The 19,019-nt window shown below is 37.1% G+C and overlaps 1 protein-coding gene across 28 annotated transcripts in view; it reads left to right on the top strand.

Moving 5' to 3' along the window:
- DLG1 (discs large MAGUK scaffold protein 1) overlaps positions 1-19,019 on the top strand; it is a 274,757-nt gene that overhangs the window by 12,675 nt on the left and 243,063 nt on the right. For all 28 annotated transcript variants that reach the window (XR_015163762.1, XR_015163769.1, XR_015163766.1 and 25 more), the window contains exon 4: positions 10,680-10,846. Coding sequence is in view for 22 of the 28 variants with exons in the window: in XM_086399739.1 (XP_086255865.1) it covers positions 10,680-10,846 (167 nt within the window). In the remaining 6 variants the exon portion in view is untranslated. The remainder of the gene's footprint in view (positions 1-10,679; positions 10,847-19,019) is intronic.

The following is a 19,019-nucleotide window of genomic DNA, read 5'->3' on the forward strand; positions in this document are numbered from 1 at the left end:
AATGTCCATTCAAGATATCAATGCTACCTGCCTTTGCAAGTTGCATTTGTTTTTAATGCATTGTCATTTGTTTTTAAACTAATTTTTAAAAAATTACCCTTGGTATTATGCTTAGAAAGACTTTCTTATCCCTAAGATTATAAAAATATTTGCTGTGTTCAAATTCTGTCATGGCTTCTTTTTTCAGTGTTTAAAATTTTAATACATTTGTAAATTATTTTGAAATGAAGTATGAGATTGCTTGTTTTTTAATATAAATTTGTTATTTAATATGTTCCCTTAAACATTTAAAAAATTATTAGACTTCTTCAGGATTTTTAGATTTATAGAAAAATTGAGTGGAAAGCACAGTTTCCATATCCTTACCACTGCACACTCCCATTTCTCATATTATTGACATTTTTATTAGAGTGGTATATTTGTTACAGTTGATAAGCCAGTATTAAATAACTAAAGTCCATAGTTTACATTAAGATTTGCTCTTTGTGTCAATACATTGATAAACTTGACATACACATTTGTTGCTTTGACAAACGTATTCACTGTTACAGTATCATGCAGGATAGTTTCACTCCCCTAAAAATCTGTGTTCCACATATTTATCCCTTTGTCCTTCTCACCAAACCCCTGGCAACCACTGATCTTTCTGCTGTCTCTTGCTCTACCTGTTCTTTTTCTCCCTCCTCCTAAATCCCTGGGAACCAGTTATCTTTTTATTGTCTATATAGTTATGCCTTTTCCAGAATGTTATATAGTTAAAATCTCAACTGTGTGGCCTTTTCATATTGATTTCTTTCACATAGCAGTATGTATTTTGCTTATCAAAGGTAAGGTTTCTCCATGTCTTGATAGCTCATATCTATTTTAAGTTTTTAAAGACTTTATTTTTTAGAGCAATTTTAGATTTGCAGCAAAATTGAGAAGGTACCTGCCCTCACACATGCATAGACTCTCTCATATTTGGCATCTCCCATGAGAGTGGTGCATTTGTCACAGTTGAGGAACCTGCATGAGCACATTATTATCACCCAAAGTCCATAGTTTGACCTTAGTATTCACTCTTGGGTTTGTATGTTTTGTAGGTTTGGACAAATGTGTGATGACCTGTGTCTACCATTGTAGATAGATACTTATATATATCCACGACACTATACAGAATAGTTTTACCGTCCTAAAAATCCTCTGTACTCTGCCTATTCACCTGTCTCATCTCCAACCCCTGGCAATCACTGATCTTTTTACTCTCTGTATCGTTCAGTGTTTTCCAGAATGGCATATAATTGGAATCACACAGCATGTAGCCTTTTTACATTGGCTTCTTTCACTTAGTAGTATTCATTTAAGGTTCCTCCACAGACATGGGTGTTTTTTGTTGTTTTTAATTTTTTAAGTGTTGAATGATATTCTGTTGTCTGGATGTACTGCAGTTTATTCATTCACCTATCAAAGGATGTTTGGGTTGCTTCCAGCTTTTGGCAGTCATGAATAAAGTTGCTATAAACATCTGTGTGCAGGTTTTTCTGTGGACATAAGTTTTCATCTCATTTGGGTAAATATTGAGGAACATGATTGCTGGATTATGTTGTAAGAGTGTGTTTAGTTTTATAAGAAACCACCAAACAGCTTTCCAAAGTGGCTGTATCGTTTTGTATCCCTACTGGTAGTGAATGAGAATTCCTGTTGTTTCATTTTTTGCCGGCAGTAGTTGTTGTCAGTGTTCTGTATTTTGACCTTTCTAATAGATGTACAGTGATACCTTGTTTTAATGTGCATATCCCTGATGATATATGGTGGAATATCTTTTCATATGCCTATTTGCCATCTGTGTGTCTTTGCCAAGGTATCTGTTAAGGTTTATTTTTTAAAAATACTTATTTATTTGGCTGCTTCAGGTGTTAGGTGTGGAGTGTGGGATCTTTGATCTTCACTGTGGCAGGAGCAATCTTTAGTTACGGCATGAGGGATCTTCAGTTGCCTGCAAATTCCTTAGTTGCGGCTTGTGATGTTTAGTTCCTTGACCAGGGATTGAACGTAGCCCCCTGCATTGACAACCCACTCCAGTATTCTTACCTGAAAAATTCCATGGACAGAGGAGCCTCGTTGGGTACAGTCCATAGGGTTGCAAAGAGTTGGACACAACTGAGCACGCATGCATGCACCCCTGCATTGGGAGCTGGGGGTCTTAGCCAGTGGACCACCAGAGAAGTCGCACCTGTTAAGGTATTTTTCTTAATATTTTTTCCATTAGCTAGAATATTACTCATAGATTAGAGATGTCACCTATATTATATTGAAAGATTGAAGGCAAAAGGAGTAGGGCAGCAGAGGATGAGATGGTAATATAGCATCATTGACTCAAAGAACATGAATTTGAGCAATCTCTGGGAGATGGTGGACGACAGAGGAGCCTAACATACTGCGGTCTGTGGTTTCAAAAAGAGTCCGACACGACTTGGCAACTAAACAACAAATTGTAACTAAAAGCTAGAAAACTTTTCCTCAAGTTCCTTTGAGGGGATTTCTGAACTTCGTTACTTCCCTTACTCCTAGTGTTTGCAAACTTTAAATTTTAGCAAGAAAATAATAAATTTTTGCTTAGATTTGAAGACTTCTGAAATACATATATTTTCAGTTCCGTTCAGTTCATTTGCTCAGTCGTGTCCGACTCTTTGCGACCCCATGAATCACAGCACGCCATAGAAAAAGTTTTGTAACAGGTAGAAATGATTCGTCTCAGTTCTGTTGGACGAATTACTTGTATTTAAGTTTAATATTTGAGAATTTTTCTGTTGTATGTGGTATAGTTTTGTGATCTTATAATTTAGATCTTTGTTCAGGAACTGGGGAACTAGTTTGGTCCAAAACAGTGAAAGTACATGCAAACTACAAATGGAAAATGAGTAATAGATTGTGATAAGACTGATCTGTAGGATCAACATAATCAGTATTTTCAGCTGTGAGTCAACTAAGGCTAGTTTTCCTCCAATCCAAGTTTTAATATTTTTGTATTTTCTCTTCTTGCCTACTTTAGTGCATCATTATTTTCAAAGGAAATAATCTTTTTCAAGGGTGATAAAATGCATCAGACATTTTAATGATATGTCTGGTATATATCTGAGTGAGCTATGTGTATTTTCAGATGAGTATGGGATCACTCTTGTCTATTTAATGGCAGTCATTTTAACTACCATCACATTCTCCCATTTTCTTTACACTTTAATAGTAAATGATTTACTATGATTTAAAATACAGTTATCAAATTTTTATAGAAATCTACCTTTTTAGGTGCTTTAAATAGGAAAGATTTAGGTGTATAAATTTTTCCTCAATTATCTCAGTCTCCCAAAGACATTATTGTTCATCTTTCAATTCTCCTGTTTTACTTCAAGAGTATATACACTCTGTTAATACTGATTGGCTGAATGTGTTAAGTGTTCAGAGTAAACTCATTAATTCTTTATTTTCATGAAGTTGATCTTTTAAGAATAACTTGGATTTTCAGACATTGGCATGTTGAATAGACTTAGGAAATAGAGATTGGGATTATACTAGAATTTACCTTGTTTGTTTTTGTCTTATATTTGTATAGTAACTTGTTTTACTTTAGACTACATACATTATGGTTTACTCCATGTTATACTCTCTAGTTTAGAAAACTCTAAAGGAAAAAGTAGGACATATTTTGAATCCTAGAATGTTACTTTGTAGAAATATTTACTTGTCATGATGATAATCTGATTTTTTTTCTGAATCTTTATGGTTACAGTCAGTGATGATAACTCTCTTCCGACATATACAATGTAGATTCACTGTGAAAAACAGAGACTGCATGGGAAATATAAAATATTAATACTTGGGACTCCTCTAAGAAAAGCTCAAGTTGTGTATGCAGTTTTTCCAGAGGGTGCCTTTTTTGTTTGGGTCACCTTTGAAAAAGCTTCACAGATACTACTGAAGGAATTGTAATTGAGAACTAGTTTCTGAAGAAGTATTATTACTTGCTCACTTCTGTTGTCTTGGGATACCCTGAAGATGAAGTATGGTGGACAAATGAAATAAAGTGAATAAACTGTGGAATGTTAGTCAAGATGAAATATGAGTCAAGAATTAAGATGTAATGTGTGTGTGTGTATATATATTTTAAGGAAAGTGATAATAATTGTGCTGCTGCTGCTGCTAAGTCGCTTGAGTCGTGTCCAACTCTGTGCAACCCCATAGACGGCAGCCCACCAGGCTCCCCCATCCCTGGGATTCTCTAGGCAAGAACACTGGAGTGGGTTGCCATTTCCTTCTCCAATGATAATAATTGTGACAACCTATCATTTCAAAAATACCACCATACTATACATGTGTGTGTGTGTGTGTGTGTGTGTGTATTATGGAGAAGGCAGTGGCACCCCACTAAAGTACCTCTTGCCTGGAAAATACAATGGACGGAGGAGCCTGGTGGGCTGCAGTCCATGGGGTCGCTAAGAGTCGGACATGACTGAGCAACTTCACTTTCACTTTTCACTTTCATGCATTGGAGAAGGAAATGGCAGCCCACTCCAGTGTTCTTGCCTGGAGAATCCCAGGGATGGGGGAGCCTGGTGGGCCCCCGTCTATGGGGTCCATAGAGTTGGACACGACTGAAGCAACTTAGCAGCAGCAGTAGCAGCAGCATACATACGTTAACAACTATGTCAGTAGTTTTGCTTATGGTTTTAGTTAGCCACATAAGGTAACTAATCTCTTTAAATTGGGTCTTATCTGACAATATTAGTTCTCCTGACCCAAATAAGAAGCAAAGAACTAAATAGCTGAAATAGATGTTATCAGTTGAGTTCAGTCGCTCAGTCGTGTCCAACTCCTTGCGACCCCATGAACTGCAGCACTACAGGCCTCCCTGTCCATCACGAACTACCGGAGTTTACCCAAACTCATGTCCATCGAGTTGGTGATGCCATCCAACCATCTCATCTTCTGTCGTCCCCTTTTCCTCCTTCCCTCAATCCTTCCCAACATCAGGGTCTTTTCAAATGAGTCAGCTCTTCACATCAGGTGGCCAAAGTATTGGAGTTTCAGTTTCAACATCAGTCATTTCAATGAACACCTGGGACTGATCTCCTTTAGAATGGACTGGTTGGATCTCCTTGCAGTCCAAGGGACTCTCAAGAGTCTTCTCCAACACCACAGTTCAAAAGCATCAATTCCTCTGTACTCAGCTTTCTTTATAGTCTAACTCTCACATCCATACATGACTACTGGAAAAACCATAGCCTTGACTAGACGGATCTTTGTTGGCAAAGTAATGTCTCTGCTTTTTAATACGCTGTCTAGGTTGGTCATAACTTTGCTTCCAAGGAGTAAGCGTCTTTTAATTTCATGGCTGCAGTCACCATCTGCAGTGATTTTGGAGCCCCCCAAAATAAAGTCAGCCACTGTTTGCACTGTTTCCTCATCTATTTGCCATGGAGTGATAGAACCGGATGCCATGATCTTAGTTTTCTGAATGTTGTGCTTTAAGCCAACTTTTTCACTCTCCTCTTTTGCTTTCATCAAGAGGCTTTTCAGTTCCTCTTCACTTTCTGCCATAAGGGTGGTGTCATCTGCATATCTGAGGTTATTGATATTTCTCCCGACAATCTTGATTCCAGCTTGTGCTTCCTCCAGCTCTGCGTTTCTCATGATGTACTCTGCATATAAGTTAAATAAGCAGGGTGACAATATACAACCTTGACGTACTCTTTTTCCTATTTGGAACCAGTCTGTGGTTCCACATCCAGTTCTAACTGTTGCTTCCTGACCTGCATACAGATTTCTCAAGAGGCAGGTCAGGTGGTCTGGTATGCCCATCTTTTTCAGAATTTTCCACAGTTTATTGTGATCCACACAGTCAAAAGCTTTGGCATACTCAATAAAGGAGAAATAGATGTTTTTCTGGAACTTTCTTGCTTTTTCTATGATCCATCGGATGTTGGCAATTTCATCTCTGGTTCCTCTGCCTTTTCTAAAACCAGCGTGAACATCTGGAAGTTCACTGTTCTCGTATTGCTGAAGCCCGGCTTGGAGAATTTTGAGCATTACTTTACTAGCGTGTTAGATGAGTGCAATTGTGCAGTAGTTTGAGCATTCTTTGGCATTGCCTTTCTTAGGGATTGGAGTGAAAACTGACCTTTTCCAGTCCTGTGGCCACTGCTGAGTTTTCCAAATTTGCTGGCATATTGAGTGCAGCACTTTCACAGCATCATCTTTTAGGATTTGAAATAGCTCACCTGGAAGTCCATCACCTCCACTAGCTTTGTTCGTAGTGATACTTCCTAAGGCCCACATATTATATCCCATATACTTCATTTAAACTCCCCTAGAATCTCATTCAACTTATTTTTTATTGTGATAAAGTATTATATATATATATATCACATAAAATTTATCATTTTTAAGTGTGCAGTTCAGTGACATTGAGTAATTTCACACTGTTCTGTTGCTATCGCCACTATCCATGTCTGGAATGTTTTCACTATCTCAAATTGAATTTCCTTTTTTAAAAATAAATTATTTATTTATTTTTGGCTGTCCTGGATCTTCATCGCTTTGCTGGGCTTTTTCTAGTTGCAGTGAGCAGGGGCTGCTTTTGTTGTGGTGCACGGGCTTCTCATTGCAGTGGCTTCTCCTGTTGCAGAGCACGGGCTTTAAGGCATGCAGGCCTCAGTAGTTGTAGCACACGAGCTCGTTAGCTGTGGATCTCAGGCCCTGGAGTGCTGACTCAGTAGTTGTGGTGCATAGGCTGAGTTGTCTTGCGGCATGTGGAATCTTGCATTGGTGTCCCCTGCATTGGCAAGTAAATTCTTAACCACTGGACCACCGGAGAAGTCCCAAATTGAATTTCTTTACCTATTAAACAGTAACTCCACATTCTCTTCTTATCCCAGTCTGGGAATACATTTTCTTTCTATCTCTATGTATTTGACTATTCTAGGTTCCTCATAGAAGTGGAATTATACAATATTTGTCCTTTTGTGTTTGACTTACTGTACTTAGCATCATGTCTCCTCAAGATTCGTTTATCTGTGGTAGATTTAATCAGAATTTTATTCCTTTTAAAGGGTGAATAATAATACATTGTTTTTATATACCACATTTCATTTATTAACCATTCATCTGTTGATCAACAGTTAGGTTGTCTTCACCTTTTGGTTATTGTTAATAATGCTGCTATGAACATGAATATATAAATATTTGTTTGAGTCCTTACTTTCAGTTCTTTTGGGTATACCCATAAGTGGAATTGCTGAATCAGATGATGATTCTGTGTTTTAATATTTTGAGAAACCACCATATACATTCCACTGTGTAAGTGGAAAACATACACTGTTTTCCATGGTGACTGCATTATTTATATTCCCACCAACAGTGACTGTTTTTAATAATAGCCATCCTGATGGATGTTTACTCAGCTTGGATTTTCTTAAGTGTGTTATAGCCAATAATCTGGATATTTGGTTCTCTAATGCATAGGAGCTCAGATTCAGCAAATTAGGACTGTTTGATAGCTTAATATAAGACCTAGAAATGAGGCATTTCGATTGGTAAAAGCAAGTTGCAAGTGAACTTTTGAAAAATTCATCTAGGAAACTCTTTATTCCTTGACCATTAAACGTTTACTCTGAGTTATATTATGGGCTTCCCAGGTGGCACCAGTGGTACAGAATCTGCCTGCCAGTGCAGGAGACATAAGAGACACAGGTTTGATGCCTGAATCGGGAAGATCCCCTGGAGTAGGAAATGGCAGCCCACTCCAGTATTCTTGCCTGGGAGAGTTCCATGGGCAGAGGAGCCTGCTGGGCTATATAGTCCATGGGGCCACAAAGTGACTGAGCATACACAGAACGCTGAATTATATAATTAGTCTAGATTTCTGTTGTCCTATACTGTAGCCACTAGCCACTTGTGGGTATTTCACTTTAGTTCAGTTGCTCAGTTGTGTCCAACTCTGTGACCCCATGAATTGCAGCATGCGAGGCCTCCCTGTCCATCACCAACTCCTGGAGTTTACCAAAACTCATGTCCATCAAGTCAGTGATGCCATCCAGCCATCTCATCCTCTGCCGTCCCCTTCTCCTCCTGCCCCCAATCCCTCCCAGCATTAGGGTCTTCTCCAGTGAGTTAACTCTTCACATGAGGTGGCCAAAGTATTGGAGTTTCAGCTTCAGCATTAGTCCTTCCAGTGAACCCCCAGGACTGATCTCCTTTAGGATGGACTAGTTGGATCTCCTTGCAGTCCAAGGGACTCTCAAGAGTCTTCTCCAACACCACAGTTCAAAAGCATTAAAAGCATCAATTCTTCAGCGCTCAGCTTTCTTCGCAGTCCAACTCTCACATCCATACATGACCACTGGAAAAACCATAGCCTTGACTAGACGGACCTTTGTTGGCAAAGTAATGTCTCTGCTTGTTAATATGCTATCTAGGTTGGTCATAACTTAAAGGGCAGTATATCAGTATTTCTGTTAATTATAGAATAAAAGGTCACATAGAAATTTAAAATTTGAAACTTCATTTACAGTATTGGAAAATACAAAAATTTTATGTAGTGACTTGGGTTGTTTATCTTGAGATTGGTAACTGACCAATTGCTCAACACTTATTTAGTGCTCTTAGGGGGCATAATACTATGCTAAGAGCTTTTTGTTTGTTTTGTTTTTGTGTAGGGGGTTGGAAATCTTTCTCTAGATAGGCAGGTAGATCTACAAGCATTTGTCTTCTACATATATAAAATATCTCTTATGTATATGGAAATATATGTTCTGCTACGTAAGTATATACATACTCTTGCACACATGTATGTCTTATACAAAAAAGTTTTTCTCTAATATATTCTGGAAAATAGTCTGTATTTAACTTTCCCTAATTATTGTCACAATGTCTTGTATAGTGCACCCTCTCCAACCTTCCCCAAGCACACATACACACCAGTTAAGGCTTTGACATTACAGTTAGTTCCTGTGTCTTTTTTATTTCCTTTATACAGAAAAATCCTTACTTTTAAACAATTTATTTTCCTTTTCATGACATTGAAAGATACCAGGCCAGTGTCTTGTAGAATGTCTTCCTCTGAATCAGTTTTGTTCTTTGCTTTTCTGATATCATTTAACATGTTCCTCTGTCCCTTGTATTTTCTTTGAACTAGAAGTTGGTTCTAGAGACTTGATTTGGATTCAGGTTAAGCAGTTTTTGTTTGATAAGAATCTTTTTTAGCTAACTCTCTGAATTTGAGGTTTGACTCTTCCATGATGCTTATGTGAACAGTTGACATAGTGATTCATGGTTTATAAAATGCTTTTACATACAGTTTTCCATAGTAATATTAACATCTTGTGAAATAGGTTGATATTATCCTCACTGTCAGACTTTAGTTTTTATTAACCTTTTACCTAGAAAGTTCTACAGTTCCATTGGTTATCAAAACTATAAAGGGAGTTACTTTGTTTCTGCTGTCTTCTGATGTTTTTTAAAGGAGATATTAATGTTTTCATCATGTTGAGAAACAAAAGTTATCCTTTCTAAATGTTATTTCTGGACTTCTCTGGTGGCTCAGTGGTAAAGAATCCACCTGCCAATGCAAGAGATGCAGGTTTGATCCCTGGGTCTGGAAGATCCACTGGAGAAGGAAATGGCAACTCACTCCAGTATTCCTGCATGGGAAATCCCTGGCAAGAGGAGCCTGGAAAGCTATAGTCCATGGGGTTGCAAAAGAGTCGGACACAGCTTAGCGAATTTACAGTTATTGTCTTTGGTTCTGTACAAGATAATACCCCATCTTTGCTGTTAAATAATAATTTCCCTCCTTTAAAAAATATCAACTCAAAATTATACCAGAAGATAAATAAAAAACTAGTAGTGGTGTACTTAAACATTATATAACTACCATTCAGAGTTTCTGAGCAGCATAACCAATGTTAATATACTAAATTCATGTAATTCCAGTTGATAACAGAGTAACTTAATCTTCCAAATTATTCTGTGCTTCTATAAGTACATTTGTCGTTTCTATTAGTGTTTTGCCATACTTTTAACTAATTGTTTCTAAAATAACAAAATATTTTAACTTACTGTTTTTAACTATTTGAATGTGAGGGTATCTAAAAATATTTCGCAATTCTTTGATTTTTGTATTAAATATTATTCTTTTTTTGTCTTAACTTTGGTTACTAGGGCAGTTTAAACCACTTGAGTCGTTTATGTTCCAAACCTGGATATTGGTGATACAAATTTATAAAATATCAGTAATGACTTACTTCTGCAGAATTCAAAATAATGATGTTAACTTCTATCTTTAGGAGCTGTGTATGTGCCAGTGTGCACTTTACATGCAGTACATGAATCCTTGTAACAATTCACAGTAATAAGAGGCAAGTAACTTGCCTATACAGGTGATAGTAGGGTGATGAAATAGGGATTTGAACTCAGCACTGACTATGAGGTATAAAAAGCCTGTGAGTTTTACACTGTGCCCTGCAGGTTCTGATATGACTGTGATGAAATAAAATACTCACTGTTTAAGTACATTATAAGATTGGATTTATTTTACTAATTGGAGTAAAAGTTTTGCTTTTGAGTTATATTGTTTTAGCAATGCATAGTTTAATTAGAAAATACAAATTACTTTTGAATTTTTCTTTTCCTTTCCTCACCTCTAGATATTCAAGAATTTTATGAAGTGACCTTACTGGATAATCCAAAATGTATAGATCATTCAAAGCAGTCTGAACCAATACAGCCTGTAAATACTTGGGAAATTTCCAGCCTTCCAAGCACTACTGTGACTTCAGAAACACTGCCAAGCAGCCTTAGCCCTAGTGTAGAGGTAAGATAAAAAAATTTTCCTTAAGCTGTTTTTAGTGATCAATTACTTAGGGCTCCTAAGTTTTTTCATTTCATTAAAATGGATATTTTGTGGGAGTATCATTTATAATGGTATGAAAAAGATGGGATTAAAAATATTTTTGAAGAAAAAGCTCAATTTCTGGTACTGCTGTCTTAAAATGTAAATGGTTCAAAGTATGAAATACTTGACTGTTAAAGTATTACTTTAGTCTTATTAGTATTACTTTAGCCTTGTTAGTCTTAGTATTACTTAAAGTCTTTAGACTGTTAAAGAATACTCTGCATGGTAAACATCAGCGCAGCTCCTTTCTGGGATAATTAGATAGAAACTACTCTACTTTGAAAAGCTGGTTTTGCTCTGGTATTTTTTTTTTTCAGACAGCAGTTGTTAAATTTATCCCTAGGATTCTCTCTTTATTGGCTTGAAGGATTGCATTGTTAAATCTCACTAGAGACTGATCAATAATGCTTAAGGACAGCATTGGTTTCTCTATTGTTTTTGAAGTTAAAAATTGTATTTCTTTGAGTTTTCATAACTATTTTAGTAATGTTCTTTTTTGTTGTGATCTTTTATTGCTGGTGGAGTTATATATGGCATAACAGAGATGTGAAGCGTTTTGTAATGAGGATTCTGTCTGAGGCACATTAGTCATTTGAAGGTAGTTGTCTGACTGACTTTGATTCTAGTATCTTCTAATTACTGCTGGAGAAGTGCCTGGAAAATTGAATCAGGGAAAAGTATTGGTAGGCAGCAACCACACAGCCCTTTGTTAATGAAATAGAGAAATTCTCAGTTTCCTCTTATATGAGATAACATAGAACTATAGAATTTTAGAGCCAGAAGAATCAGAGAACATCTCATCCCCAACCCACCCCCCTTCATCTTAAAGATGAAGAAATTGCAACAAAAATGAATAACTTGACCCAGTTTATTTGGCTAATTTGGGTAAGTCTACCTTCTGATTGTAGACATCATAATACCCATTTCACAGTTCTCTTTATGAACTGTAGTATGTCCTTATATTTTTCTCTTTGGTTAGAAATTTTAGTGTTATGTTACCAGTGTGTCCTTATTTTCCTATTTTATTGTTTTTGTCATTTTCTCTTAGATAATTTCAGTTTCTGTTCCCTGTATTAGATATATCATTTGTACTTACATTAGTCCATTTCAGACTTCCCTGGTGGCTCAGATGGTAAAGCGTCTGTCTACAATGTGAGAGACCTGGGTTCGATCTCTGGGTTGGGAAGATTCCCTGGAGAAGGAAATGGCAACTCACTCCAGTACTCTTGCCTTGAAAATCCCATGGACAGAGGAGCTTGGTGCAGGCTACTATCCATGGGGTCGCAAAGAGTCGGGCATGACTGAGCAACTTCTAGTCCATTTCAGATAGATGTTTAAAATGTTAATCAGTAATATAGTTTCTGTTTCACATTTATTGTATAAAGAATTTTAAGAACCATGTGAAATTTTAAGAGAATTGGCTTCTTATTTAATAACTTTATTTTTCTACTGTCTCATTTATGGTGCTGAGCTATAATTATAAAGCATAGAGTTCTTGAAGTTGATTTGTCTAATTTTATAGGAGACTGTGTAGATTATGGCTGGCTCAGTGTAACCAGTAAAAGTAAATGTTCATTAAGGTTAAATAAATGGACAGTTCTGCATGTTGGAAGTTAATTTCCATATAGATTTTAGTCTGAAAGATCGACTATGCATTGAATTCCATTAAGAATAGTATTGGAAACATTTTAACTTTTATAAAATTGTGAGGCACTGATACCTAGAACGCTTTTTGCATTGCTGGTTTCTGCATCTCCTGAAAGGTGTATTATGGACATAGTAAAGGTATCTAAAATTAATAGGAAAATAATACCCTTCAGACTGCAAATATCAGATCTTATTAATTAGGAATGCAGAGGAGAAGGAAATATGGTTACAAAATGTTAAGTAGGGCTTGGTGCATGGAAAATGCTGTAGTGGTGTTTGAAATCTGTACCCATTCATGGGTGGACTTAGTAAGGGAAAGTTGAGATATGTCCATCAAGTCCTAGCTTTGATCGACAAAGTGAAAAATCTGTGAGCTAAGGTCAGTTGAAGGCAAGTACTGTTTTGCAGAGAGGACAGAATACCTGAAGGTGTTAATCTGAAAATGCAAATAGTTTTGAAATACACTGGTGGATGACAGTTATAAGACTTAAAAAATAATAAGCTTGGCATATTTGGAGATTTGATTTCTTTTCTTTTGAGGGAAAGAAGGAAAGGATGTTCCCGTGTTAGCCATCCATTTATGCTTCATTTGGACAGAAAACCTGCTTAAGTCACCTTTAACTTGATCTCTTATTTCAGTTTCTACTTTAGACTCTTAGGGGCACAGTGTTTGGGACTGAAAAGAGAGTTGGATCATTTAATTCACCTCACATGTTTTACCCAGTTGAAGAGAATCTGCTGACTTGAATTTAAACAAATGCAAACAAAAGTTTTTATTGGACTGTAACTTGAAAAAATGAAAATCATGAAAATATTTTGTCTTACACAAAAACTTAGAGTATTTTTACACAGTGCCCAAATTTTTGGATTAAAAAATAGTCTTTTTCAGACAAAATGGTGTGCATCATGACCTTCTCTCTTTCACTTTGTGTTCATTTTTGCAGGACTATCTTAAAGAGTTACTTTTGCAAAAAGTATTTGAGATTGATCAATTTCCACCTTGGCTTGTCTCTCTTATTCTGTTAAGTAAAAATTTTTGTCTTGGAAAGCATCTATCCACTTTTCTTTCTTGCCCTTTTATTTTTTTAACCGTTGATAACTGATCTAACTCTTGCAAGATTCCCATTGTCAGTTAATATGTAGCCATGTGATTGTTTTTCTTCTATTTCTTCTGATGTAATAAAATAAGAATTAATGCTATTTTTAAAAGTATTAATTAGTATCATAATATTAATTTAGTTAGTATTCCATTTAGTTATAACTTTTTTGGCTTTGGTATATCTTTCTTTTACTTTGAACATACGCCTAGTAATACTAATTCATTTAATTAGTATTCCATTTAATTATAACTTTTTTTGGTTTTGGTATATCTTTCTTTTACTTTGAACATATGCCTAGTGAGATGTTTGGAAATGTTTGTGTAATATTAATGATTGTGGGTGATGGGGATATTTTTTCTTAGTACTTTTCTGTTACTTTCAAAACATAATGAGCATGTGTCATTTTTATAAAAACAAATCCATTCTAAAATAAGAGCAATTACTTTTAGAGATTGTAAGGAGAAGAATATTTGAAAGGAAGCAAAATGCAAGAGTAGGAGAAACTGCCTGATTTAAAGAGAAATTCCAACAGAGGGGGCACGCACATTCTTTTTGTCTGCTCAAACAGGATGCCATAGACTGAGTAGCTTATCAATAACACAGATTTATTTCTTACAGTTCTGGAGAATGGGAAGTCCAAGATCAGATCACTAATAGATTCACTGTGTAGTGAGATCTCACTTTCTGGTTCATCAGTGACCATTTTCTTGCTGTGTCCTCATCACCAGAGAAGGTGTGAAGAAGCTCTCTGAGATTTCTTTTGTACCAGCACTAAAGCCATTCACAAAATCTCTACTCAAGACATAATCACTTCCCAAAGGCCCCATTTGTTAATACTGTCACATTTGGGGTTAGAATTTCAACCTGTGAATTTGGAGAAGGATACATTTAGTCTATGGTAATCCTGTTTGTGATGATACAGTACATTTCAAATGGAGCAAAGATTCAAAGGTTTAAAAAAAACCCATAAAAATAAACTTTTAAATTATTTTTGGATAGAGTGAAAGCTTTTCTAAACATGACAACAAAGAAAATCTTGAAAAATTCAAAGAAAAGGTTACTGACTCTGTAGAATTGTAGAATTTCTTTGTGGACTTTACAGAGTTTGATTGTTTGAACTTTGATTGTAGAATTTCTATATCTTGAAAGATACAATGAGGAAATAAGAAATGATACTCTGGGAACAAATTCCATCACGTATAAAAAAAGGAATGAATTTCTAACCCTTTTAACTCAGGAAACCTCTTATAGGTCAGTAAGAAGAAAAAGGCCAAATTCAATAGGAAAGTGACCAAAGGATAGGAATGGGCAGTTTGGAGGGAAAGAAATATAAATGGACCAATGAACCTATGAAGAGATGGTCAATGTAACTTAAAAAAAATGAACAGAATATTTTTCACTAACTTGACTGTCAAAGATTCAGTATGAGGAAACAGAAACTCTTATACTGTTGGTAGGAGAATACTGTGTATAACAATTTTTAAAGATAGCTTGACAGTAAATATTCATATCCTTTGATCCAGTATATGTCATGGATGGACTCACAAACTGTTAATATATATTAAAAATATATGTACATTACAGTATTACTTATAAAATTAGTAAAAAAACAAAGCAATCTAAATGATTATTAGTAAGAAACTGGATAAACATGTTATTGTACAGCCACTTAATGCAATATAAAGTAGCACGCGTAAAAATACAAGTCTCTATATCTCCTATATGTTATTAAATGATTGAAAGCAGGTTGCAGATCGAAAAGTATAGTGTGACTCTGTGATAAAAGAGTTAATTTAGGTAGATTAAAAAGAAATTCTTTATGATTATACAGTAGAGGTGACGAATAGATTCAAGGGATTAAATCTGGTAGAGTCCCTGAAGAATTATGGACAAAGGTTTGTAACACTGTACAAGAAACAGTAACCATAAGCAAAGTGGTTGTCTGAGGTGGCTTTACAAATAGCTGAGGATAGAAGGGAAGTGAAAAGCAAGGCAGAAACGAACAATAGATTCAACTGAATGTAGGGCTCTAGAGACTATCAAGGAGAGATAAGGCTTTCTTTGAACAGTGCAAAATAGAGGGAAACAATAGAATAGGAAAGATTAGAGCTCTCTTCAAGAAAATTGGAGATATCAAGGAAACATGTCATGCAAAGATGGGCACGGTAAAGGACAGAAATGATAAGGACCCAACAGAAGCAGAAGAGATTAGAACAGGTGGCAGGACTATACAAAAAAGGTCTTAATGACCAGGATAACCATGATGGTGTGGTTATTCACCTAGAGCCTAGATATCCTGGAGTGTGAAGTCAAGTGGGCCTTAGGAAGCATCGCTACAAGCAAAGCTAGTGTAGCTGATGGAATTCCAGCTGAGCTATTTCAAATCCTAAAAGATGATGCTGTGAAAGTGCTGCACTCAATATGCCAGCAAATTTGGAAAAGTCAGCAGTGGCCACAGGACTAGAAAAGGTCAGTTTTCATTCCAATCCCAAAGAAGGACAACGCCAAAGAATGTTCAGACTACTGCACAATTGCACTCATTTCACATGCTAGCAAGATAATGCTCAAAATCCTTCAAGCTAGACTTCAACAGTATGAAAACCAAGAACTTCCAGATACAGCTGAGTTTAGAAAAGGCAGAGGAACCAAAGATCAAATTGCCAGCATACATTGGATCATAGAAAAAGCTAAAGAATTTCAGAAAAGCATCTCTGCTTCATTGACTACGCTAAAGCCTTTGTGTGGATCACAACAAACTAGATAATTCTTCAAGAGATGGGAATACCAGACCACCTTACCTGCCTCCTGCAAAACCTGTGTGCAGGTCAAGAAGCAACAGTTAGGACTGGACATGGAACAACAGACTGATCCAAAATTGGGAAAAGAGTACATCAAGGAATGTTGTCATCCTGCTTATTTAACTTATATGCAGAGTACATGCGAAATGCAGGGCTGGATGAATCACAAGCTGGAATCAAGATTGCCAAGTGAAATAACAGTCTCATGTATGCAGATGATACCACTCTAATGGCAGAAGGTGAAGAGGAACTAGAGCTGCTTGATGAGGGTAAAATAGGAGAGAGAAAAAGCTGGCTTAAAACTCAGCATTCAAAAAACTAAGATCTTGGCCTCTGATCCCATCACTTCATGGCAAATAGAAGGGAAAAAAGTTAGAAGCAGTGACAGTGACTGCAGCCATGAAATTAACAGATGCTTGCTTCTTGGAAGAAAAGCTATGACAAAACTAGACTGCATATTAAAAAGCAGAGACATCACTTTGCCAACAGAGGTTCATATAGTCAAAACTAGGTTTTTTGTCATGTACGGATGAGAGTTGGACCATAAAGTCCAACTGCTGAAGAATTGATGTTTTTGAACTGTGCTGGTGGTGAAGACTCTTGAGAGTCCCTTGGACTGCAAAGAGATCAGATCAGTCAATTCTAAAGAAAATCAACCCTGAATATTCATTGGAAGACTGATGCTAAAGCTCTAATACTTTGGCCACCTGATGTGAAGAGCTGACTTCTTGGAAAAGATCCTGATGCTGGAAAAGATTAAAGGCCGGAGGAGAAGAGGGCAGCAGAGGATGAGGTGGTTAGATAGCATCACTGACTCAATGGACATGAATTTGAGCAAACTGGAAAATTCTGAAAGAGATGGGAATACCAGACCACCTGACCTGCCTCTTGAGAAACCTATATGCAGATCAAGAAGCAACAGTTAGAACTGGAGATGGAACAACAGACTGGTTCCAGATAGGAAAAGGAGTACGTCAAGGTTGTATATTGTCACCCTGCTTATTTAACATATATGCAGAGTACATCATGAGAAGCGCTGAGCTGGAAGAAGCACAAGCTGGGATTAAGATTGCCGGGAGAAATATCAATAACCTCAGATATGCAGATGACACCACCCTTATGGCAGAAAGTGAAGAAGAACTGAAGAGCCTCTTGATGAAAGTGAAAGAAGAGAGTGAAAAAGTTGGCTTAAAGCTCAACATTCAGAAAACTAAGATCATGGCATCCGGTCCTATCACTTCATGGCAAATAGATGGGGAAACAGTGGAAACAGTGGCTGACTTTATTTTTCTGGGCTCCAAAATCACTGGGGATGATGATTGCAGCCATGAAATTAGAAGACGCTTACTGCTTGGAAGGAAAGTTAAGAGCAACCTAGACCGCATATTTAAAAGCAGAGACATAACTTTGCCAACAAAGGTCCGTCTAGTCAAGGCTATGGTTTTTCTAGTAGTCATGTATGGATGTAAGAGTTGGACTATAAAGAAGGCTGAGCACTGAAGAATTGATGCTTTTGAACTGTGGTGTTGGAGAAGACTCTTGAGAGTCCCTTGAACTGCAAGGAGATCCAACCAGTCCATCCTAAAGGAGATCAGTCCTGGGTGTTCATTGGAGGGACTGATGCTAAAGCTGAAACTCCAATACTTTGGCCACCTGATGCAGAGAGGTGACTCATTTGAAAAGACCCTGATGCTGGGAAAGATTGAGGGCAGGAGGAGAAGGGGACAATAGAGGATGAGATGGTTGGATGGCATGATCGACACAATGGACATGAGTTTGGGTGGGCTCCGGGAGTTGGTGATGGACAGGGAGGCCTGGTGTGCTGCTGTTCATGGTGTTGCAAAGAGTCAGACATGACTGAGCGACAGATCTGAACTGAACTGGGAGATAGTGGAGGACAGGGAAGCCTGATGTGCTGTAGGATATGGGGTCACAAAGAGTCAAACATGACTTAGCAACTGAACAACAATAGAGCAAACATAATACACAGGAAATCCACTTTCAGTAATGTAGTCTTGTTTTCAGTTGTCTCTGCTGTCTTTCGGTCCCCCTTTTCAGCCCTTGTGAGTTCATTTTTATGGGAGCAAAATTACCTGACTCAGTGGTATAGGGAGGATATCTCTTTTCCCTTTCTGTTTGACCTTGTATTTAATGCTGTAAAATAATCCACCTGCTTTAATTTGAGTTAGGAGATAGTAGAGTTAAAGCATATATTCAGTCTACCAGGTTTAATCTGAAGTCTTCTAAACAGTAACTTTATACGTTTATGGAAGTACTATGTAATATTCATACGTAAAGGTCCACAAATTATAAATGTATAGCTTGATGAAAGGAGAAGGCAATGGCACTCCACTCCAGTACTCTTGCCTGGAAAAATCCCATGGACGGAGGAGCCTGGTGGGCTGCAGTCCATGGGGTCGCAAAGAGTTGGATGCGACTGAACGACTTCACTTTCACTTTTCACCCTCATGCATTGGAGAAGGAAATGGCAACCCACTTCTCTTGCTTGGAGAATCCCAGGGACAGAGGAGCCTGGTAGGCTGCCGT

Source organism: Bos grunniens, chromosome 1 (assembly GCF_055505025.1).
Source record: "Bos grunniens cultivar Pamir isolate PY7600 chromosome 1, Bosgru_T2T1.0, whole genome shotgun sequence".
In the NCBI taxonomy this organism is placed as follows: domain Eukaryota; kingdom Metazoa; phylum Chordata; class Mammalia; order Artiodactyla; family Bovidae; genus Bos; species Bos grunniens.